The 24,727-nt window shown below is 36.5% G+C and overlaps 1 protein-coding gene across 2 annotated transcripts; it reads left to right on the forward strand.

Annotated features, from left to right (window-relative positions):
• The first annotated feature begins 1,137 nt into the window (after positions 1-1,137).
• On the forward strand, positions 1,138-24,691 carry kif2a (kinesin family member 2a). 2 transcript variants are annotated; one of them, XM_005166830.5, is made up of 21 exons: positions 1,138-1,346; positions 5,961-6,055; positions 6,294-6,416; positions 6,497-6,551; positions 8,445-8,606; positions 10,543-10,643; positions 10,928-11,023; positions 11,327-11,381; positions 11,465-11,627; positions 11,714-11,804; positions 11,932-11,995; positions 12,070-12,161; positions 12,251-12,393; positions 12,527-12,731; positions 12,848-12,958; positions 13,048-13,115; positions 15,582-15,665; positions 18,165-18,315; positions 22,739-22,840; positions 22,968-23,103; positions 23,194-24,691. In XM_005166830.5, exons 1-21 carry the CDS (start codon positions 1,286-1,288, stop codon positions 23,277-23,279), a joined length of 2,244 nt encoding a protein of 747 aa, XP_005166887.1. In that variant the 5' UTR covers positions 1,138-1,285; the 3' UTR covers positions 23,280-24,691. The 2 variants fall into 2 exon arrangements, with proteins under 2 accessions (XP_005166887.1, NP_001004664.3); NM_001004664.3 differs by lacking the exon at positions 15,582-15,665 and having other exon boundaries at positions 1,145-1,346.
• Positions 24,692-24,727: the final 36 nt, after the last annotated feature.

Consider the following 24,727-nt stretch of genomic DNA (forward strand, 5'->3'; position numbering starts at 1 on the left):
GATATATTTTGTACATTTGTGTTCCGACGAATATTCCTTGACGTTGAAAAAGAAAAGCTCTGGTATGACAGTTGTTGTCCCAATAATAAAGCTACAAAAAGAGTAAGATACCCAACCAAGTGTCCTGAATATTTATTTGTAAAAATCATTAATTTATTTATTTATTTGACATGGACATCACAATTACACTGGACATCGAAATGCATTTGTTTAAGTGTTTTAGCAAACTTGCTAATTTTCAACACCTGTCTACAGGAAGCTTGACAAAATTGACAAAACAGAAATAAAATAAATACATATACAACATTATAATTCTTTACATAAACTAATGAAGGCAAAATTAACCAAATAAGTTATGCCCAAACTAAACATTCTCTAAGAACACATAATTCTAATCCTTCATTTCAGATTTTCAGTCTTGTTGTTGTTGTTTTTTCTAAATGTAAATTATAACTACATCAGAAAATCTAAAGGAATATATAAAGGAATAATATTTTTTCAGTCATTCAGTTAAAAACCAATCAAATTTTCACAATGACTTTTTAATGTTTAAAATGTATATCAATAAAATTCACTTTTTAACAGACTTTCTGAAATATGACTGATGTGGTGTTCTGTTTGATCGACATTGCTCAATAAAAATATAAATATATACAGTTGAAGTCATAATTATTAGCCCCCTGACTTATTAGCCCCCCTGTTTATTTTTTTCCTCAATTTCTGTTTAACGAAGAGAAGATTTTCAGCACATTTCTAAACATAATAGTTTTAATAACTTAATGTTACACATAATTTGGGAAATATTAAAAAAAAAAAAAAACTCAATGGGGGGCCACAGCGGAATGAACCACCAACTTATCCAGCACATGTTTTACGCAGCGGATGCTTTTTCAGCTGCAGTTTATCTCTGGGAAACATCCACACACACTCATTTTGTGACTGACTTCTGTCAGTGAAAAGACTTCAAACACATTTGAGTTTTCCCAAAGAGCTCGATCCTGCCGTAGTTGCTTCGGTGGTTACTTTAAAACAGTCCTCCAGCTACCTTGTAGCCAATCATAGCGCAGAAGGCGGGACTTGTGGAGTAAAAAAAAATACACGCACGTCGTACGTCCTCCGCGCACGCGCTCTGAACTCGCTCCCTCTTTTATGTCTTGCGCTGTGGCCGCCTCCCGGTTTTTTGAGCAACACGGAACAACAAATGTGAAAAATTCAAACACAAACACTGTCTTTAGTTCCCACACGCCCGTCTAATTGAGTATTCTCTTCGTCTCATAAATGAGCTATGGCTGTGAACTTCGGCAGGATCGTCGTGGGGATTTATGTGGAGATAAAGCGCAGCGATGGTGAGTTCATATTTGGGTCGCCTGTAACCGTCCGTTAAAGTCGTTGCCCCGGTTCGGCTAACAGATGCTAACGTTACCCCTCAAATAAACCAGAGTGAAGCCACTCGTTTAGATGTCGGGCCTGGTACAAATCAATATATGGCGTTAAGTTTGTTCTGTTGCTGCTGGTTGCCGGGGTAGTTAACGAGCTTATGTCAATCAACAGTGCAACTGTCGGTTTACGTTAGCCACCTGCTAACCCGGGTGGAGTTTGTTTAGTTACTATTCATAATATCAGCGATCTTGTTTGAGCCCAGTTCCGGTTTACGGATTGCGAATTATTAGGCAATTATTTGTGTAATATTGGCAGGGAGCGCAAGCACGTAAATCCTGTAGTTTCTGGATTTATGTGGTTAGCCATCTTAAATCATCTGCAAATGAGTGTTTTGTTTGACAGATTAGGTGTAAGTGGAGTGTGGGGGGTCGCTGGGTTTACTGAAACCTTGTTAAGTTTTGTATTTTGTCGTAAATTCACCCAAGTTTTGGTATCAGTTACATCTTATCAATCACTCATTTGAGTTTATCATGACATCTGAGTGTCTATTTTATTTACAGTAACATATGTTGGCTATTATTGTAGATAACAGGTAGTCCCTTGCTAAAAGTGTTAAGACTTGAAGATGACCAGCAAGTTCCCTTCAACTTGTATGATGTCATTCTTTGGACTCAAGGGTTGAACATCCTAGTGGCCAAAGGAAATGCTGATAACAGGAGTTTGGGATTTGTTGTAATATTATAAACAGAATCAGATAATCATACTTCTATTGATTGAAATAAAGTTGGTTTTATATTTGCACATTAGTTCATTTAATAGTCCTTATACTGCTTTATGTGAATATTAGGTCTGAAATTGCATTTTAATGACTTCAAAACAACATTAGCACTATTTAATTGACTTAAAACAAACTGTGTACTTTGATAGTCATTGGCTGCTAATAAAGTTTTACTACTTAGATTTGTGCAAATAATACTTTTCTGTACAAAACTTCAATATTGTATTGTCGAATTTAATTTATTTCTGATTTTATTTTAGTCATTCTAAAACAGAACCAGTGCGTTTCACGTCTCTTTCAAGTTATTGCACTGTTTGAAGAATAACTGTTTAAAAGATGGCCATTTATTAGATTAGAATTGTCTAGGTATCCTTTATGGCCGCATGTTTCTACTTCACCTTGTAAAATTAAAATAATGTAGGTGCAGCTTATTGCTAAATAGTATCACAATTCTGAACTAATGTCTTGGAATTTTGTGTTAACATTTGCAGTTCTGACTTATTTCTCGCAGTTGACAGTTTTTGTCATTTTGTTAACATCTGGCATTTAACTTTTAGATCACTTAGAATTGTGTGAAATAAGCTCAATACTACCACTGAGTTTTTAAGTTAATATTGTGAGAGAAATTCTGAGAAGAAAAGTCATAAACATGAAATATTGACTTGGCAAGAAAGTCAGAATTGCAATATAAAAGTCACCATTATACTTTAAAATGTATTTTGTGCATGATAGAATCAAGCTTCCATGATAATTGGCTCAAGGCAAAACATAAAATAATTGTAGAATTTAAAATAACTCTTTATTAATAGCAAAAAAAGTAAAATTGTTACTATTATTTCTACTAAATCCACATTGTTGTTTTTATTATCATTGGTACTAAAAAAGCCATTCATAATATTGTTTTTATTAGTTTATTTGTCATTTTAGTTAATGCTGAGTTAAAAAGCAGAAAGAAAACATACATTTGTTCTTTATAATTGCTACAGTCATTTGTATTGCACAAAAGCAGAGTGATTAATAGGGCTGAACAATATATTGTTTAAGCATCATTGTGTGTATCTGCAATAGTCACATCATCACAGCATTATACAGTTTATCAAAGAGTAAAGAAGAATATATTATTAGATATTATATTTTTTTATTATTTATACAATGATGACCATGTTATTTTGATTGTACTTGAATAATGTTCGACTCTCCTCCAGGGGTCCGTTCTTCGTACGTGGATTACTCAGTTAGCTGGATTTGGATATTGACGATTTGACACGATCCAGGATCGTTTCGTTCTTCAAAGCTGATCCGAGAGTTGTTGTCATGGCAACAGATCTGCTAGGTCAAACCTGATCGGGAGCAGGTTCAAATCATATAAACAGGATTAGATCGGCTCAGTTCAAGCAAAGATAATACAGAAAGTATGTACCGAGTTCTGATATTTTCTTACAGTAAAAGTTATATACACTTGGGAAAATAGTAAATATTTTTTAACTATATATATAAAGTTATAGTCATTAATAAAATAAATAAAGTTATACATATTAATAAAACGTATGCAATCTGCACTTGAAATGAAAATACAAAGACTGCCATCTGGTGGTGCAAAGAGAAAACTTATTGATATGAACTTTTTAGATCGCTTTAGTACAAATTGTGTATAATAGAAATACACAATATGTGACTTTTTTAAAAGCAATAATACATTTATGCAGTCATAAACATGTTTTGACAGTTAATATGCCAGTGATGCTTCACAAAAGTTGCAGACGCCTTTACCAATATCAAAATGCTTTTGGAAACAACCAGTTATTCTTTACACCGATTAAAAAACGGTTACTGTAATAAAGAAAATCTTTTCTAAATGAAGAACTAAATACATTGATTTGCATTGAAATACATGATGAATACTCTTGTCTTGACAAATGAAAGTGTAAAGCCTGCAGCTCACAACAAATGTGAAGTTACTGCGTGTCATATTTAACAAGCCGTTTACTGCTAATTTGATGTAATTTTGCTCACATGGATAATAGAATATTAATCAGATGATGTCATTACGCTGCTGTGCCGTCAGCCAATCGTTGCATTGCTGATCATGATTTCTAGGATCGATAGATCTGTCCTTAACAACAAACGCAGCGATCTCAGATCAGTTCATCCAGATATTCTAATCTGATTCGCGAACTTGTTTGGAGAACCAAATTAGCGAGAGATCAGTTATCAAGATTAAAAGATCCAGGATCTGCCAAATAATCTTAGATCATTTAAGCGAGGTACGAAGAACGGACCCCAGGAAACCATAAAGCAGTCATTATTTGTTTATTTTTGCTTGTAATTTGTGCAGATGCACTGCACTATCGTCCATTATCGTGGCTAAGCATGGGACGATAACCGTTTTCAAGGTGTACTGCGGTTTGGAAAAGTCAAGGTTTTAAAACCACCCAAATTTTCTGTAATACCACACCGTTCCTAAGATATGTGTACAATTTCTTATTTACTTTTTTTTTTTTAGGAGAACAGTATCTTCAGCAGAAAAGATATCCAAAGATGCCGTTTTAAATTGTAAAGAAATCTGTGATTTTGAAACTAATAAAGACAGCAGAAGTCAATGATTCACTTGAATTATTTATCCTAAAATGTTTACTGTTCCAAAATATTATAAATCTTTCTCAAAATAAAATATTTTGTGTTCAAAGGGAAAAAAGTTTTAGTTTTTTTTTTTTACCCAGAAAATTAAAAAGAATATATATTTTTGAGCAATAATCGCAATACTGTGATACCATAATATTATTGTCCAAGGTTATTATACTGTCAGAATCTTATACCGGCCTATACCTAATCGGGCCAAAACTAAATATCACAATGTCAGATTTGTCCACTATTGTGCAGCCCTAATATTTTTTATTTTTAACATGGAACAAGTAACTCTGTCAAATTAGGAATTTCTTCTAATGATGGCTTAGTAGTAGCCAAATCTGGATTTATTTAAATCAGGGGTTAAAATGTGTCAAGACAAACTTAGTTTGACTGAATATTGCTGACCAGAAGGTTTGAATGCATGTTAGTAGCGTACACATTTTAAGGCATATTGATGTTTCATAAATTGCAGCTAAAGATATGTCAGTACAAAATGTGTGTTTAGTTAATGTGTTGATGTCTCAAAACATTTAGTGGCATTTCATTGGTGATGGCATCAACACAAATCAGAAGACTGTCTGAATAAATTATGATTGTAATTTGTACCTCTTTGAGAAGCTGCATTTTATTTTACAAAGAGCAAATGAACAATGAGTCTGGATCTGTTGTTTTGTTAAACAAAACCACTCCTGTCCCTTTGAGAAGTTCCATGCATTGCGTAATAGAGATGACTCTTGACATGCTCTCTGAAGACGAACAGTGCTTGTGACATCTTTAAACAGAAGAGGGTGTTCTTCAGCATCAAAGATGTGCCTTTACTTCAAGCAAAGTCTTAACTTTTTGCTTGGCCTGATGTTAAATGCTTAGGTTTTAAATAGCTTGTTTTATGGCAGGATAATATGTGCCTTTTCCTGCTGATGCCACTGTTGAATAATTGCAGGGATGGAGATGTAGGAATAGCTCTAAATAATAGATACTGAAACATTGCTGTTTGTTTTCAATGATGCTTTAAGACTTTTAACTAACTAATAGCACAACTTCTGAAGTGTGAGGAGAAGCAGATATATTTTGACTTCATCATCTATCATGTCACCTCTTTCAGATCCCTCAAAATGGTCAAAAATAAATGATTTAACTGTGTTATTCTCACCTAGAGGTGTTGGGTTTCTTACAGGGCGAATACACCAGGCCATGGTGACCTCTTTAAATGAGGATAATGAAAGTGTTACTGTGGAATGGATAGAAAATGGAGACACTAAAGGGAAAGAGGTAAGTCTAGCTGCCTCTCCGCTGCCTGTGTTATTAATAATAGATGGAACAACATGCTGGTGTTGTTAGGGTGCAGTATGAAACTCTTACATATTACGTGCTCTCAGTCAGTGAAAACGTGTGCTGTGTTCATTTCATATGGGATAAATTTGTTTATCATCTACCCTGTGTCATTCTTTCTCATCAAGATTAGAATATTCTAAACATCTTTTCTTGCAATGTTAATTTGTCTTAACAGATCGATTTGGAGTGTATTTTCTCACTAAATCCAGATGTTGCTCCAGAGGAGGAGATTTCCCTGAGCCCTGTTACACCACCACCTCCTACACCCAGCTCTGTGAAGGTCAACAAAATCCCTAAGGTTTGTACGAGTTCAGAGTGAAGTTGTGAACTTGCACGCTTTCTTTTTAACCTTTTTTGTATTCTTTTGTTTGTGTGCAGAATCGTAGAACTATTGCACCGGGAAGGAGCGAAATTCCATCTAGAGACAACAGAGGTATGTTTACTCTTATATGTCTCAGGAATAGGGTTAAACAATGAGTCAAAATAAACTTTGAATTGCAGCATCTTTGTGTGCGGTTATTAAACTGGCAAAGGCTGTGAATTAGTGATATAAATATGTAGTGTGCATGGACAGGGTGCTTCAGTTTGAAGTGGCAGCATGTGCATTTGTTAGTCTCCTGAGAGAGCCAGAGAGTGCTCACTCTACAAGAGCTTCATCCTGACAGGGTACTCTGAATTCATTAGAACATGTACTCGCTGGGTAACAACACTATTTTCTGAATGTGCCCTAGTCTAAACTTTTGTTGTGATGAAAGTTGTCAATTAAGCTTAGTATAGAGCTGCTAAATGGTAATAACAGAATAGTCGTGTCTCAAATAACATTAGGAAATATATAAATTGAGATGCACCTTATGGTTTTGTGCACAAAGGCGATTTCGCGTAAACTGGAGGTAATTGTTTAATAAACAAAAAAAAACCCCTCAAATTTAGACTTAAATTTAGCCTTGAGGGTTCATTGCTATGTAATAGTGCAGGTTACAACTAAACTATATCACTATTGTAGAACAAAGTTAAAATGTTGAATAAAGTCAATTCATCATTATTCTTCAGGAATACTAAAGTCAACATGAAATAGAATTCATCGTATTATTCACAATAAAGGTCAGTAAACACCAATCCCACGTCAAACTGCTAGCATCTGAAAACCCAACTGTGTTGTCGCCTCGCATTGGCTAATGTCTGGTTCAGTCTGGACCAAAAAGCTGCTTGTGAGCACACCAAACAGACGAAAGCAGACTGATTCAACAGTGCATATTCTGCTCTTAGACAAGAGGACTTGTCTTTTCGCATTGTGGGGGGCAGTATTTGTTTTCTCTTTTTGAATGGCAAAATCAGACCTTTCGACGCACATTTGCAAAGCGTGAACAAAGCAGCATTTAGTACCAGCGTTTATCACAGAAATTGTTACTTACCACGGAGGGATTCTCTCCCCTAAATATGTTTGATAATCTAAAAATCCATAATGTTTGCAAATATTTTGCAAAATGTAGCTGAATTACAGCCAGCTTTTTTGTGTTTCTTCTTTCCTTGAATTGTTTACTTGCTACATCACTTCACTACGTCACACTCACGCTCTGATTCATTGCTGAATAACCAGTCAGAGCATTGTTTTCAGCCAATGCCAATTGCACATGCTAAATCAGGTCAACGTGCTCCTACATTAACTGACCAGAGACGACATGTTGAACATACCAAACCAACTTGCTGGACCGATGAAGCCCAATGGCTGACTGTCAGCTTGGTGTGTCCCAGCCCTAAATTGTATTGCTTATGACTAATGCCTAATCTATGTATTTCTTCTTTATATGACCTTGTAAACTCATAGTCAAACTGTTAATCTTAACACTGTTAGTCAAAATCTTCTAGTGAACCAACAGACTTTTCTGTTGTAATATATCCTGGGTATAAGGTCTCCAATATAGTCACTGTGAAGTTTTTTTTTTTGTTTGTTTGGGTATACAATTAAGCTTCCTGCAATCAACTTTAAAAAGTGTTTTCGAGAATCTTTTTTTACTCAATGTAAATGATAATTTTGAAGAAAAGATCTGTTTGACAAATAATTGACAAAATAGTGTTTTCAAAAATCAAGATTTTGGAATGCTCAAACTAATAATTCAATGTTCTGAAAGTGCTTGAGTGTTTTATAAACAGTGACTGTTTTAGTACACATCATTTATTGTTGTCTCCGGATACTACACTGGCTGTGTCCCAAAATGTGTTGTATCAGGACTGTGAGAAAGCTCCAGTGATGCTGTGAAATTTTCAGTTATAGTCTCCATTTGTCTTGAGAGTAATTTTGCTGACTCTTATGTGCTTTGTTTTACAGTGGGCTCGACTCGGGCACGGCCAGCCCAACAACTACAACAACAGCAGCAGCAGCAGCCACAGCCGCAGCCAGAATCAGCACCCCCTCCACCAGCACAACAACCCTCTCAGCCCACACAGAGCCAGACCCAAAGCCAGCTAACTCAGCAGCAACAACAAAACGGTAATATGACCCTCCAGTGCGTTTCAATCTGTTCCTGTCAACCCCCTTTTCCCCACAGGAAAATGCTGAAAGGCGGATTGAGGCCCCCTGCAGAGGATGTATGTCATGTATAAAGAGAAAGCATCCTTTTAAAGTTTAGACCCTTACTTATCGGTCCTTGTTTTGGCTCAAATATTGGTATGTGGTTTGGATACCTCAGCTACCCATCAATGAATGCCAAAACCTCCATGATTAATCCTCTAGCTTTGAATTTATGAAGCTTACCAGAGTGTCTGCTGAATTAATCTAGAATGAAAACTCCTCTGCTTTCTGTGTTTTGATGCAACGTGCACTCTTGGTTTGCTTGTTTATGGCAGGGATGGGGGGCAGAATTAATTCACTGATGCATTAGGACAAATAATATTGGATTGATGTATTAAAAATATATGAATCAGAATGCAGGAATCAGTTTATTGGAAAAGTACAGAATATTTAGGGCAGAAAATACAGATACGTTGGAAAGTTAGAGAGGTTGTGTTATATTTATCTCCAACACAATGTTGGTGTCAAAACAATTATCCCTTAGCAAATGGCTTGAAATTTAGATTTTTAGCAAATCGTTTTGGAATTGGATTGTATTTTTCAAACTGCACTTAAATGGATGCTTCATCCAAAAATACATATTATGTATTTATTTACTCCCCCTCAGGTCATCTAGGTGAATTTTTTGGTGCAATATTAGAGATATTTAACTGAATTGTAGTCCTTGGTGATCCATTATGTACAAGTACTGGCATTTTAAATTTAAAACATATGTATTAAAAGCAGCCAGCGAAGTGCTATGCAGGTAAACCTCACTCCTTTTTAGCCTTCTTGATAGAGCAACTGACTCCCATACAAAGAATCGCCAGTTCGATCCCAGTTCAGATGGGTTGGGTGCAGTAGGACCAGTAAGTAACATTTCGGGGCTCATCCGGGATGGGAGTGAGTTTAGGGGGGTGAGATTAAGCGAAGTGTTATGCAGGTAAACCTCACTCCTCTGACCTTTAAAGGTGCTCTAGCGACAAATGCTAGCTTGAGGCCATGGTCTTTAACCTATTTGTTAGAGTAACCGACTCCCATACAAAGAATCACCTGTTCAATCCCAGCTCAGATCAGGTTGGGTGCAGTTGGACTGGTGGGTTACACATGTACAGGTAAAAAAAAATAACTGAGTCTTCAAATGATACATTGACATCTTATGATACAAAATGATGAGATTTTTAAACGCATATCTATTATTAATCGACAGCCATGCAGATCACAGAGTATCACCATGAGCCACAGATATTTTTGTTCACAGATATTCTCTCAAAGTGCTTGTAGTTAACTTGCAAAGTATGTTATTCACAAATGTTTCAGCTGAAAGTCTGCTTTAATATTCTACTGATGAACTAATTTCACCTATATATTGGATGGCCTAAGGCTGAGTAAATTAACTGCATACTTTATTTCTCTTCAAATCGAACCGTGAGGTGATTTGTAATTCCAACCTTAGTTTGCCAGAAAAGTAATTCTTCAAATTACACACCGCACTGTTTTTGGGAGGATAAAATTAGAGTCAGTCGGATGAATATTAATGACTTCATTATATGGCCCAGTCTTTTATCCCATGTTCTGCTGATACTGTTGTTTGCAGGCAATAATGTGGTGTATGTTGTAGACCGCAAGAGCACATGGATAAATGACATTGGAAAAGGCTTGCTCTGAGAATAGAGCTCTTTAAGATGGAGAGGGTTGTTGGCGCTACCGTGTGCCAGCTGCCAGAGGCTCTGGCTTTTGCACCATGGCCACTCTGTCCACACACATACACACTTATATTAGAGGGAGATGCAGAGTGGGAGGGGGGCAGACTGAAAGAGAGGAAACGATTGTGGCCTTTGTTTAAATGGAATTGTGTGTAATTCTGCTTTAACAGCAAGGAGGAAGTCGAACTGTGTGAAGGAAGTGGAAAAATTGCAGGAGAAGAGGGAAAGACGAAGACTACAGCAACAGGAGCTGAGAGAGAAACGAGCACAGGTAATACATCATCTAGACCAGTGTTTCTCAACCACATTCCCGGAGACCACCAGCTCTGCACATTTTCCATGTTTCTTTAACCAAACACACGTGATTCAGATTATCAGCTCATTCGCAGAGACTGAAAGACCTGTAATAAGTGTTACAAACAAAGGAGTTATCCAAAACATGCAGTGTTGGTGGTCCTTGAGGAACGTGTTTGAGAAACACTGATCTAGATCTTTAAATCGGAATGTTTGACTAATGGATTCTCTCACCTGATTGTGAATGTGCTTGTTTTGTAGGAAGTTGATACAACGATTCCGAACTATGAAATACTGCAGATGATCCGAGACTTCAGAGGAAGTTTGGACTATCGACCGTTAACCACGACAGACTTGGTAAGTTTTAAATGACACAGTTATAAGTATTAGGACTTAAATTACGCAAAAATTATACACTAATATGTTTTCTTTTTACTAAACTATTTTATTTTTAATTCTGAAAAAAATGTAAATTGAAATTTTTTTATATTTATTTGATTATGAAATACTGTGTCAACCTGTGTTTGAGACTCGTTTTCAGTAATGATAATGATAAACAAATGAAAATGTTTTCTTATTATTAATCAGAAAATTCTAAGATGTTGCAGGTTTAGTTTACAATATTTCAAGAATTAAAGTGTGATTTATGTTTTTCGACAGATTGAAGAGCACCGAATATGTGTTTGTGTTAGGAAGCGACCTCTTAATAAAAAAGGTAATGCTTCAGAAATGACAATTAGCATGCTTCATTCTGTGTTTTGTATTTTTGGTAATTAATTTCCTATGTGTTGATTGTAGAATTGAGTGTAAAGGACCTAGATGTGATCACTATTCCAAGTAAAGATGTTGTCATGGTTCATGAACCAAAGCAGAAGGTGGACCTGACACGATATCTAGAGAACCAAACATTCCGCTTTGATTATGCCTTTGATGACAGCACAACAAATGAAATGGTTTACAGGTAAAGGATGGTTTTATTGGTTACTCATTTAACATTTTGGAAATTAGTATTAGTTAGAGAAAAATTCTAAACTTTTCTCCATGCAGGTTTACTGCAAGACCTCTTGTGGAAACCATCTTTGATAGAGGAATGGCCACATGCTTTGCTTATGGTCAAACAGGAAGTGGAAAAACACATGTAAGAAGCACTTCTTTTATATTCTTTACTAGTTTCTGTATTAAAAATGGCCTTAACATTTTTAGTTTTATTACTAACAGTATTGTTTTTTTTATATATGTAACATAAAAAATTATTTTTGTCTTAGACCATGGGTGGAGATTTTTCTGGAAAGAACCAGGATTGTTCAAAAGGAATCTATGCATTAGCTGGTAATTGATTTGTTCTTGTAATTTTTTTCATTTATTTATTTTACATTACTAATTCATGTCTTATATACACTCAGCTCGAGATGTTTTTCTCATGCTGAAGAAACCAAACTATAAGAAGCTGGATCTTCAGGTTTACGCAACTTTCTTCGAAATTTATAGTGGAAAGGTTGGTGAATTTTACCTTTTGTCATTGAAATCGTGATTGACATTTAAAGATTTTACAACAGTCTTTTAAAATCTGTCTTTTCTTTTTAGGTATTTGATCTATTGAATCGTAAGGCTAAACTGCGTGTTCTAGAAGATGGGAAGCAGCAGGTGCAAGTGGTTGGGCTTCAGGAGCGCGAGGTCAAATGTACGGAAGATGTCTTGAAACTCATTGAAATAGGAAACAGTTGCAGGTAATAATCAATATAAAACATTGTTTTGTTCTAATTATTTATATTAAATAGGAATGCCACAATCTCTGGTCCTCACAGCATCTTGCAACACACCTTAAACACTTAATTTTTACCCCTCTAATTTCCATTTCAGGACATCAGGTCAGACATCAGCCAATGCCCACTCATCCCGTAGCCACGCCGTCTTCCAAATCATTCTACGAAGGAAGGGCAAGATGCATGGAAAATTTTCGCTCATTGATCTGGCGGGTAACGAACGTGGAGCAGACACATCCAGCGCCGATCGGCAGACTCGTTTAGAAGGAGCTGAAATTAACAAGAGTCTGTTAGCTCTGAAGGTCAGTGCTTTAAAAAGGCCACACAAAAAGCAACCAGCTGCCAGAAACAGGATTTGAAGTGCCAATTTGAATTTCTCCAGTTAATCACTGTGATCTTGCGTGTCCCGTTGTATTAGGAATGTATCAGAGCTCTGGGCCGTAATAAGCCTCACACCCCATTTAGAGCGAGCAAGCTTACACAGGTCCTCCGAGACTCATTTATCGGTGAGAACTCCAGGACATGCATGGTAAGTTTGATTAAACGCTCAATCTTAAACAGTGGGATGTTTGCCTTTGCTTATTTGCACAGCTCTAATTGCGACTTTTGTCTGTTTAGATTGCCACTATCTCTCCTGGGATGGCCTCCTGTGAGAACACGCTAAACACTCTGAGATATGCCAACAGGTGAGGACGTTGCATTGTGTTGTGCAGTTATGAAAATAAAAGATGAGTGGCATTCTTGCAGATGTAAAGAAGCTTTATGTATTTTATTCTTCAGTTGTTATATTTTAAATATTGCTAAAATGTTGACTTTTAAGGGATTGTTCTTTGAAAAGGAGAATTTCCTAGTAATTTACAGGAATTTGCAGGTCATCCATGATGTAGGTGACTTTTTTTTTTTTCTTCATTAGGACATTTAAACTAGATTTTAAGCTGAATCTATGGTCTATGGTGATTCATTTAATGGCAGTAAATGGTGATTTGTTTTTCAGGTAATAATAGTGTGAAACAAAAAGATTATTCTGTGTACCAAATTGAACATTATTTAAAAGATTAATAGTTTTAGTCCACTGCCTCATCAAACACATATCTGTCAATTGCCAATGAAGTGTGTTTGTAGTCCTGTCACTCTGATGACAAAATTGCGTTGTCTGGGTCACGGGTGTGTCTTTAACATGTAAAGGAATGGTGACGAGGTTTGTTGACAAGACAACTCGGAGTACGAGTTTGCCAGAATGGTCTGTACTTGTGCTTATCCTGGATGCGGCAATTGCTATAAAATAGGACTGCATGATAGGGTTGGGTCGATAGATGATGCCAACATCCATCGCCGATGGCCAATAGACATAACGATGCTGAGCCGGCAGCAACCCACTTGCGAAAAATACACACTTAGGCCCTATTTACACTAAAACGACTTAGTTTTAAAATGGCATTTTAGAATGGAAACAATCCACATCTTCATTGGCGTTTCACCTAGCATTTCTGAAAAGCCCTCCTTCCACACTATACCACTGAAAACGCACATCACGTGACTACACACAAACACACACACACTCTGTCATGCTGCAGTGTATGCACGCGTTTGAGCTCCAGCAGTCAGCGGGTGCTATTAGCACCAAAACTCAGAGAGCAGTGCACATCGGACAGGTTATCAAGAATGTACTGCTGGATAGCATCTCACTATAGTTAAACTTGATGTTTAATTCATCTTGGCTTAATCGTTCTTTTGACTCTTATCAGGTGAACATGTCACAGCATCAGTATACTGCTTCAATCTTTCACTTTCTGCCTGTTTATGCCAGAGTCCCGCGAAAAAGAGATTGACGGGTGGTAATTTGTGTGTAACTTATCGTTATCTATTTATGATTTGGTTATGGGTAAAACAAAGACCATGTTAGTCAGGTAGTTGAAAAGGTAGGCTACAAATAATTAATTCGCCGCTGTCTACGACAATGATACTATCGTCCATTGCAATGTTTTACATTAGACATCGTACGATGCCAAGTTGGTCAACATCGCCCAACTCTAGTGCACAATATATCGTGTAAGCATTGATATTACAATGTGTCTGCAATAGTCAAGTTGCAGGTCAAAACATGTGAGATTTGTGGAAGCGCTGCAGAATTTAATAATAGAGTGAAAGTTTATCATCTGCTTCTCTTTTTAAAGCCTGTGACATTAAAGAGACTTTAAAGCATATTAGTAGCGCATAAAGAAATTTAATAAAGAGTAAGTGTATTGAATAATTTATATGAGGAAGACTTACAGATTTTATGTTTTGATTTTTTTAAATTCTGTTCCCGAATGCTGTTGAACTCTCCCCAGAAAACCATGACGCACTTTTTATTTCACTTTAACATTTGCTCCATTCTGTTTATTTATGACTAATTTGTTTATCATATGTATATAATAAATGACATAATATATTCATATTTTACTCCCCTACAAAATCATTCCAATCAATCAAAATGACTTTCCAAATAGAGCTATTCAAGTTATCTGGTGAATTTGTATTTCTATCGCAAAATATATTGCAGAGAAAAAAAAGAATTGCAACGTCAAATTTTTCCAATATCGTGCAACCCTACCATAAGATATTAAGACCACAGATTCAGCTAAAAATCTTCTTTATGTTTATTCTTATGTTCTACGTAAGAGAAAAGTCCTCTACATCTTGGATGACCTGTGGATGTGGGTAAACTGATGCAAAATTTTCACTACCATACCTTAAAAGGCAAGGTTTACCCAAATATTAATATTGTCATCATTTACTAACCTTCAAGTGATTCTAAACTTTCATTAGTGTCATTTTTCATCGAGCAAAAGAAAAAGATATTTTGAAAAATGCTTGAAACCTGCATCCATAGCAAGAAAGAAAAACCATAGAAGTCCAACATTCTTCAAAATATCTCCATTTGTGTTTACCAGAAGAAAGTATGAATGTAGGGGGAGTATGATTTTTTTGGAGGAACTGTCTATTTAATATTTTTATAAACAAATTTTTCACTCAAGCTGTTGTATTTACCAATGATTTGACATGCAAGGGATGATGGGGAAAAGTTTTGTAACTATACATGGCTTCTGATTGGCTGTGCTCATCTCTCTCTGTCTTGCTGTTTTTCTCTGTTCTGTCTTGACTGTCTTCAGAGTAAAGGAGTTTGGGATTAGCCCCTCTGACATCCCCTTCTCTCAGGGGGGAGGAAGTCGCTCTGAACCCTCTCCTACCTATGAGTATGAGCACACGTCTATGCAGCTTCCCACATAATTCTCAGTCAGATACACTGCAGCAGTGTTGGGGAGGAACTAAAAGTAGTTCTTACCTTTAGTACTAACTTCATGTTTCAGTAGTGTAATATCAAACATATTCCTATCATGTAAAGCAACAATACTTATTATAGGGAAATAAAATACTGAAAAAAAAGTTTTCTCTCTTATTTACTGTGCTCAGCATAGAGTACACCCCATTTTGAAAAAGAATATTTTTTTTCCATTCCTCAGTGAATATAGGCAATGTATTTTGGTGCAATTAAACAAAACAGATTTATTAAACAGATATATTTATAAAAATCATATTTTAGTCACCAAACATATTTTGAAATTGAAAGATATACAATTAAATTCAAGCCTAATATTGCAAAATACATTAAAACCAACTAAATTTCAACTTTCAACCTCTTGATTTTTCCTCTTTTTTAAAATTTAAAATTTTAATTTTAAAATTTAATATTTTTCTATAATATATAAATTGAGCTGTACTAGTTTTTGGACGGTTATCGTAAGTTTCTTTGTTAGATAAGCTCCAGATTTGGCTTCAGTACTGAGTAATCTAATATGTATGCACAAGCTTCCTATGAAAAATATGAATTTAAAAGATAGATCTGTTAGGGGTGTATTTATATATGCTGAGCACTGTATAACTATAATTAAACAATATTTTGCAGAGTGAGTGTTTGAGCTGGTATAGGCTTGCCTGTAAACAACCACAATACGTAGTGGCTAAACCATGTCTTACCATACAACAATGTAATCTACTACTTTAATCTAACAGTTCAATCTACTGTGTGGAAGAATAAATCATTAAATAATTTATTCAAATAATTTACTCAAAAATCGATTCAATTAAGAAGAGTTTGAAAAATGTTCTACTCCAACTTTGTAACTATTTTTAATGATAACTTTTAACTATAACAGGCCCGTAGTCAGCCTGCTGAAAGTGATGTTGTTTTTTTCTCAAAGTGGAAATTTTTGCAGTTATTCATTTTAAATTCTGAGGTTTACGCTTTGCTGGATTAGCTTGTTGGATGGTGGCCACATTTCAAACATTTCATACAATTTTGTCAATGTTTACAATAGGCCAATGGGCCTACTATTTAACTACAAAGTATATATTTACAAATGTGTATTTAAACGATAAACTATAAGGTTAGCTTTTTAAATGATTATATATATATATGTATATATATATATTTATATATATTAATTCGTAATTCGTAACTTATGCAACCAGTTAAACTCCGCGGACCCGGTGCCGGGTCCGTGACGTCATTAACTTTCGCTTTAAGATTTAAAGGGCTAGCATTGCACCAGACCCCCTTAAGTGGTTTTGTTTGAAAGTGTAGAATCTATATTTTATGCACATATGCATCACTTTGATTTTTATTCTACTGTACAAAAGTTATTTTCACTTAAATGCACAGTATTTTGGATACCCGAGCTAGGTATTTTACATTGGTTCATTTTCATATTTTTTCATATGACTCATGTACAAGTTATAGCTCATGAGAGGGGGAAAAAAGTAAATACATAATTACATTAAGATTAGAATAATCATTCAATAATCAAAATTGAGTCAAAATGTTTACTTAAACAAGGTTTTGATTTTAGGTCATATCATCCAGTCCTACTTTGAGATTTGATTATTCGATTGATCGTCGCTGATAAATAGTGCTCATGTTTAAAATGATCTAATATATTTATTATTGGCATCTTAAACAGCTTTACATTATTTTGCTTGTTTAATTAATAACTTGTGGTTGACATAATATAGTTTGTCAAGCTGTTTGAGAGTAGCTCCCCCAACACTGCTCAGCAAACAACCAACAATCCTGTGTTGGCTTGCAACCTATGCATGGAAACGCTCATGCACAGCAATGCATATAACCACAGTCTGTTTGATGTTATTAGACACATTTGCTGCACTCATATCTCACACTAATGGCTGTTCTTGGTGTAAATATTTTTAACTTCCCCTTTGATCTGTTGTCATGTCATCTCTCTGACCCTGGGAATGTCTAGCATTTCTGTGGTGCTGTTGTCCTTCCTTCTCCTTTAGAAATAACACAATCTAATGCTCATAAACCCTCTATATAATTAGTACAAATAAGATGACACCATAAACAGTTGCGTTAACTGCACAAATTGCTAAAGTAGTTCTTTCTGTTTGTGGACTGTCCAAATGCCTGCTTTCTAGCAGCGTAATTCCTTTTAGACTCAATACCTTTCGTCATCGAAGGTTCTGTTTTAAATTGAAGTAGAAGTATACAGCTTTGCTTTGGGTTACACTTTGGTGATTATGCCCTAAAGCCCCAGATTATGCTGAAGCAAAGTCTTTCAGGCCTTTTCAGCCAAATCAAGCTGCACAAAAGTCCTTTGACCTGTGCATGGTGTCATTTAGGTCAGAATGGTTGGCCTCAAAACAATGTCCTAAATGCTGTCAATGTGTGCGTTTAGAGTGAAGGAGCTGACCGTGGACCCCAATGCTGTGACGGAGGGAATCCGCCCCAATGTCAACGCCATCAACCAGCTGGACATCATGGACGAGGAGTGGGAATTAGGCAACTCCCCTCAGAGAGATGACCTCAAACTGCTCTGTGAACAGAATGTAAAACACTTCTTTCCTGTTTCTTACTCCATATTATTTCAAATCAATGTTTGATGACATTGTAGTTAAAACCAACAATAGTGATCATTTTAAAAGAATATAGCACTGTTTAAAAGGAGTCTGTGAGATTATAAAAGTATTTATGTAATTAAAAAAATAGTAAAATTGTAATTTTGTGAAACTATATTACTTTTACAAAGGTACTTTTTTACTATGTTTGTTTACATATATTTATATTAATATTATGTTGTTTGTTCCTGCTATAACAATTTTCAGCTGCCATTACATTAGTGTTCAGAGTTTATTCTATTATGCTATTTTCTGAAACATAATTGGGTCGTTCCAAAGTAAAAAGCATCAATTTCTAATAATTTAACCAAGCATAACGTTTACTTGAAGAAGCAATAGTTTTGACTCAAACATTTGAAAAGTAGTTTAGATTTGCACATTGTTTTTTATTAATAAGATGTATCTTTGCTTATAATTAAAAAAAAAAAAAAAWTATATATATATATATATATATATATATATATATATATATATTTATAGATATATCAGTGTTTAATGCCAAGGATTTTTTTACTGGTTTTTTACTGTTTTTAGCTGCAGAAAGAATTTGGTGGAAAACTAAAAATCCTGCACAGCTCTTAACATACCAAACTCTTCTGTCCTCTTTCTCGGCTGAGGTTACTTCGGCAAAGCAGACATATTACCGTCTGAAAATCAACAATGCCACTAATCCTCGCCTACTTTTTAAAACATTTTCCTCCCTCCTCTATCCTCCTCCTCCACCCGCATCCTCCACACTTACTACTGATGACTTTGCTACATTCTTTTGCACCAAAACTGCAAAAATCAGTGCTCAATTTGCTGCACCTACAACAAACACGCAAGGTACACCACCAACACCACACACACTCACCTCTTTTTCTCAGCTCTCTGAGTCTGAGGTGTCCAAACTGGTGCTATCTAGCCATGCAACCACCTGTCCACTCGATCCCATTCCCTCTCATCTCTTGCAAGCCATCTCTCCTGCAGTCATACCAACACTGACTCACATAATTAACACATGTCTTGACTCTGGTTTATTCCCCACTTCATTTAAGCAGGCTGGGGTAACCCCACTGCTAAAGAAACCCAACCTGGACCATACGCTACTTGAAAACTACAGACCAGTATCCCTGCTTCCATTCATGGCCAAGATTCTGGAGAAAGTAGTGTTCAATCAAGTCCTGGACTTTCTTACTCAAAACAATCTCATGGACAACAAGCAATCCGGCTTTAAGAAAGGCCACTCAACTGAGACTGCCCTGCTCTCGGTCGTGGAGGATCTCAGACTGGCTAAAGCAGACTCTAAATCATCAGTCCTCATTTTGCTGGACTTGTCAGGTGCTTTTGACACTGTCAACCACCAGATCCTGCTATCTACGCTCGAGTCACTGGGCGTTGCGGGCACTGTAATACAATGGTTCAGATCTTACCTCACTGACAGATCATTCAGGGTGTCTTGGAGGGGTGAGGTGTCCAACCTACAGCATCTAAACACTGGGGTACCTCAAGGCTCTGTTCTTGGGCCACTTCTCTTCTCCATCTACACATCATCTCTAGGACCAGTCATCCAGAGACATGGATTCTCCTACCACTGCTATGCTGATGATACCCAGCTATACCTCTCTTTTCATCCTGATGATCCCTCGGTTCCAGCTCGCATCTCAGCCTGCCTGTTGGATATTTCACACTGGATGAGAGATCATCATCTTCAGCTGAACCTCGCTAAAAACGGAAATGCTTGTAGTTTCTGCCAACTCGACTCTACACCATAACTTTTCAATCCAGATGGACGGGGCAACCATTACTGCATCCAAAATGGTGAAAAGCCTTGGAGTAACGATTGATGACCAACTAAACTTCTCTGACCACATCTCTAGAACTGCTCGATCGTGCAGATTCACACTCTATAACATCAGAAAGATCCGACCCTTCTTATCTGAACATGCAGCTCAACTCCTTGTTCAAGCTCTTGTTCTCTCCAAACTGGATTACTGTAACTCTCTACTAGCTGGGCTTCCAGCTAACTCTATCAAGCCTCTTCAACTGCTCCAGAATGCAGCAGCACGAGTGGTCTTCAATGAACCTAAACGAGCACATGTCACTCCGCTGCTAGTCCGTTTGCACTGGCTGCCAGTTGCTGCTCGCATCAAATTCAAAGCTCTGATGTTTGCCTACAAAGTGACTTCTGGCCTTGCTCCTTCTTATCTGCTCTCGCTTCTGCAGATCTATGTGCCCTCCAGAAACTTGCGTTCTGTGAATAAACGTCGCCTCGTGGTTCCATCCCAAAGGGGGAAGAAATAACTTTTGCTCACGCTCACGCTTAATCTGCCCAGTTGGTGGAATGAACTCCCTAACTGCATCAGAACAGCAGAGTCACTCGCTACTTTCAAGAAACGACTAAAAACTCAACTATTTAGTCTCCACTACACTTCCTAATCTGTAATTGCCTCTCTGAATATCACACTAACTGTACAAAAAAAAAAAAAAAAAACTAATACTTCCCTTCTTAGACTTTACAGACCTGAAACTTGCTTATAGCACTTATTCATTGTTGCTCTTGGTTGTGTAAATTGCTTCCTTGTCCTCATTTGTTAGTCGCTTTGGATAAAAGCGTCTGCTAAATGACTAAATGTAAATGTAACATTCATTCATTCATTTTCTTGTCGGCTTAGTCCCTTTATTAATCTGGGGTTGCCACAGCGGAATGAACCACCAACTTATCAGCACGTTTTTTACGCAGTGGATGCCCTTTCATCTGCAACCCATTTATGGGAAATGTCCACACACACTCATTTACACTACGGACAATTTAGCCTTCCAAATTCACCTGTACCGCATGTCTTTGGACTGTGGGGGAAACCGGAGCACCCGAGGAAACCCACACGAACGCAGGGAGAACATGCAAACTCCACACAGAAACGCCATCTGAGCCGAGGATCGAACCAGTGACGCAGCGACCTTCTTGCTGTGAGGCAACAACACTACCTACTGCGCCACTGCAACAGAGAACGAGAAATAAGATGCTGCTAACATTCCTGAGGGTCACATAACCTTCATGCACTTTTAACATAAATTTATTTAAACATTACAGCATTCATACAACGATTCATTGTTTTTCCCCTTTTCACTATATATACTATGCATGAAGACTTTACTAATATACGTTTTACAATACAAATAAAACAAAAACACCCTTAATGTGTTTATGCCTTCATTAAGATTTCTATGTTAATGTTTACTTTCACAGTCTCATTTAGGAAAACTCCTGAGACAAATAATGTTTATCTCTGAACTTTAAAAATTAATCTATATAAAATGCTGCACCTCCTACCTTCTTTATTCAGCCGCAATGACTTCTGGGACTTCTCAAGCGAGTTTTGCACTCAAGTGTGCATCGACGCATTTCTCAATATCAAGAACACATCCAGGAACTTTCACGCGTCCTCCGCTCTTGCGGTTATGAGTTTTGGAACTCAACTTTGGCAGTTAATGATGACGACATTACACGAGGACACAAGATCCTTGAAGAACGCAGAAACAGCCATTGTTTCAGTTTCCTTTTCGAGTTGGTAGATTTAAAAAAAAAAAAAGATTGGTTGCATTTTGACATTAACAGAACAATATCGGCTAACATAGGTTAAACTATAAGTTGTCACAGACTGAGACATCCAAAGGAAAGATGCTTTAACTAATAAACAAAACACCACACAAGAAATAAATCAAAATAAAACCAACACAATCATGCAACCATAAAGCATGTGCCTTAAGCAAAATCACATTGATTAAACAAATCAAATCATTTCTTGGCCTAAAAGGGATAGTTCACCCAAACCTGAAAATTCTGTCATGATTTACTTGTCACAAACCTGCTTGAGTTTCTTTCTTCTGTTGGACATAAGAGAAGATATTTTGAAAACTAGTAACTATTGTCCTCCTTAGTGTTTGTTTTTCCTACTATGGATGTCATTGGATACAGGTTTTTAACATCATTCAAAATAACTTTTGTGTTCAACAGAAAAAAAGAAACTCAGATAGGTTTCAAACCCCTGAGTAAATTGAGCTTTTTTGGCCTAAATCCCTTTAACACATTTAAATATCCCTTTAGACCCTCTAAACTAGGGGTATTCAAACTCGGTCCTGGAGGGCCGGCGTCCTGCAGATTTTAGCTTCAACTTGCTTCAATACACCTGCAAGGATGTTTCTAGAATGCCTAGTAAGAGCTTGATTAGCTAGCCCAGGTGTGTCTGATTGGGGTTGGAACTAAACTTTGCAGGACACCGGCCCTCCAGGACCGAATCTGGACATCCCTGCTCTAAACCATTAAGACTTCCTCCTGTAGATGGTCTAAAAGCTTTTATTTGAATGTTAACAGGAAGAGGAAGTCTCTCCTCAGCTTTTCACATTTCACGAAGTGGTGTCTCAGCTGGTGGACATGGAGGAGCAGGTTCTGGAGGACCACAGGGCTGTGTTTCAGGTCATTATGCTTTTCATTTTTACAATGCATCTTTGTGAAGTTGGTAGTTCAGTCCCAAATTAAAAGGAATTGCTAATTATTATTGTTTTTTTTTTTAATATTGACTATCATACTTTGTGTCAAACAGGAGTCTATCAGGTGGCTTGAGGACGAGAAGGTTCTCCTGGAGATGACTGAGGAGGTAGACTATGATGTGGACTCTTACTCCTCTCAGCTTGAGCAAATTCTTGACCAGAAGATCGAGATCCTCATTGAACTCCGAGGTAAATGCTGAGAATGCTCTTTTACTTTTTTAATGTTCTCCCAATGGAATGATGGCGCACTAATGGATGCGCGTCTGCTTGTATTATCAGATAAAGTGAGGTCATTCCGTTCTGCACTTCAAGAGGAGGAACAAGCCAGCAAGCAGATTAACCCCAAGCGGCCCCGTGCGCTGTAGCCTGGAACACACTCGCGGAGGAACGACCAACACAAAGAGTCCTGTAGGCTTCTCCATAGTATTCAGGAGTGTTCTGAAGAAACTCTTTCCTACTCTCCCTCTTTCTCTCACACTGCATATGCTTTTCTTACTTGGTGATTCTAGTCCAAATATCTGAAAAATCAATATTTGATTTAGGCAGATAAAAATGTTTTTTTTTATTATAATAATAATAATAAGTTAAAAAAAAAAAGTCGTTTTTTGCTTTAAAACAATTACAATAATAATATGTAAATAATCTCATTTCAGTTTAAAGAGATTATTTTACTTACACCAATGGCAGATTTTTTAGCTTGTTTCAAGGAAAAACTCAGTTATTTTTGACTTAAAATAAGTCCAAAATTTTTTTTAATTCAGCTTTATTTTTTTATTTGTCTAGAAAATGCTTCTTAATTTCAGAAGTTTTAGATGTTTGGACTAAAAACAAGACAAAACTCGTAAGAAATAAAAGCATTTTTTGCAGTGCACATGTACAAATGCATTTAGTAATTCTCTTACAAATCAGCAGAGGATAATAAATAAGGGGAGCTTCTTTTAGTGCTCATCACTAAAACCCTTCATGAACGATTCCGAGGAAATCTTTAGACTTTTTTTTTTTTAATAGTATAGATTTTATTTATTTGCTTTTTTTTCAATTGTAGGTTAAGGGTACAGATATGTATCAGTTACAGATACTCTCGTGTTCTACCCTTTGAGGGGTTTTGTTTTTTTAGTTGTACCACTGAAATCCTTCCTCCGAAGTTGTTCTAAATTGTATGCATGAACACTCGGTTCAACTGATTATCACTCCGTTCCTTGCATGACTGACTTGGTTCATCTGCACTTTAAATAACCTTGTTTTTGTTTTGTTATTGGGGTCTGTTTACCGTACTTGGCACAGTGTATGTTTTTCTGTTGATTTGGCTATTACGGCATTTTACTCTTGCCGCTTATTGAAGGCATATTAACTGAAGTTTAAGACGTTCTCGAAGCATTTAATGCACTGGGAGAAAACTCTTTTTGAGGTGATGTGAATGAATGTAAGCAGTTTTGTTGGTTTTTCGAAGGCGCTGTCCATTTTCCATTGGTATTCTCTGTCGCCTTTGTCATCCGTTTATCTGTAGAATGCTTTCGTGCCATATCATGTTTCCTTGTGAAAAGGAAGTTAACAGTCCACCAAAATGCCTCCTCTCCTCCCTTCGTGTTTTACTTATAAAGCTTCCCAACATTCTTACATCACCTGTTAAGATTTGTAAATTGTGTTCAACTACAGCAAGATTCTCATAACGAATAGGGAACAACACTTATCCCGCTGCTGATATTTTCAGTGTTGGCACCTCTCAAACTCAGTGGTTGCTAAATAAAGAATGACTCAACAAAATTCTCAATTTTTATACAGTTTCCTGTCTTTATTTGGATTTTTGATTGCT

This window comes from Danio rerio, chromosome 8 (genome assembly GCF_049306965.1).
Source record: "Danio rerio strain Tuebingen ecotype United States chromosome 8, GRCz12tu, whole genome shotgun sequence".
NCBI classification, from domain to species: domain Eukaryota; kingdom Metazoa; phylum Chordata; class Actinopteri; order Cypriniformes; family Danionidae; genus Danio; species Danio rerio.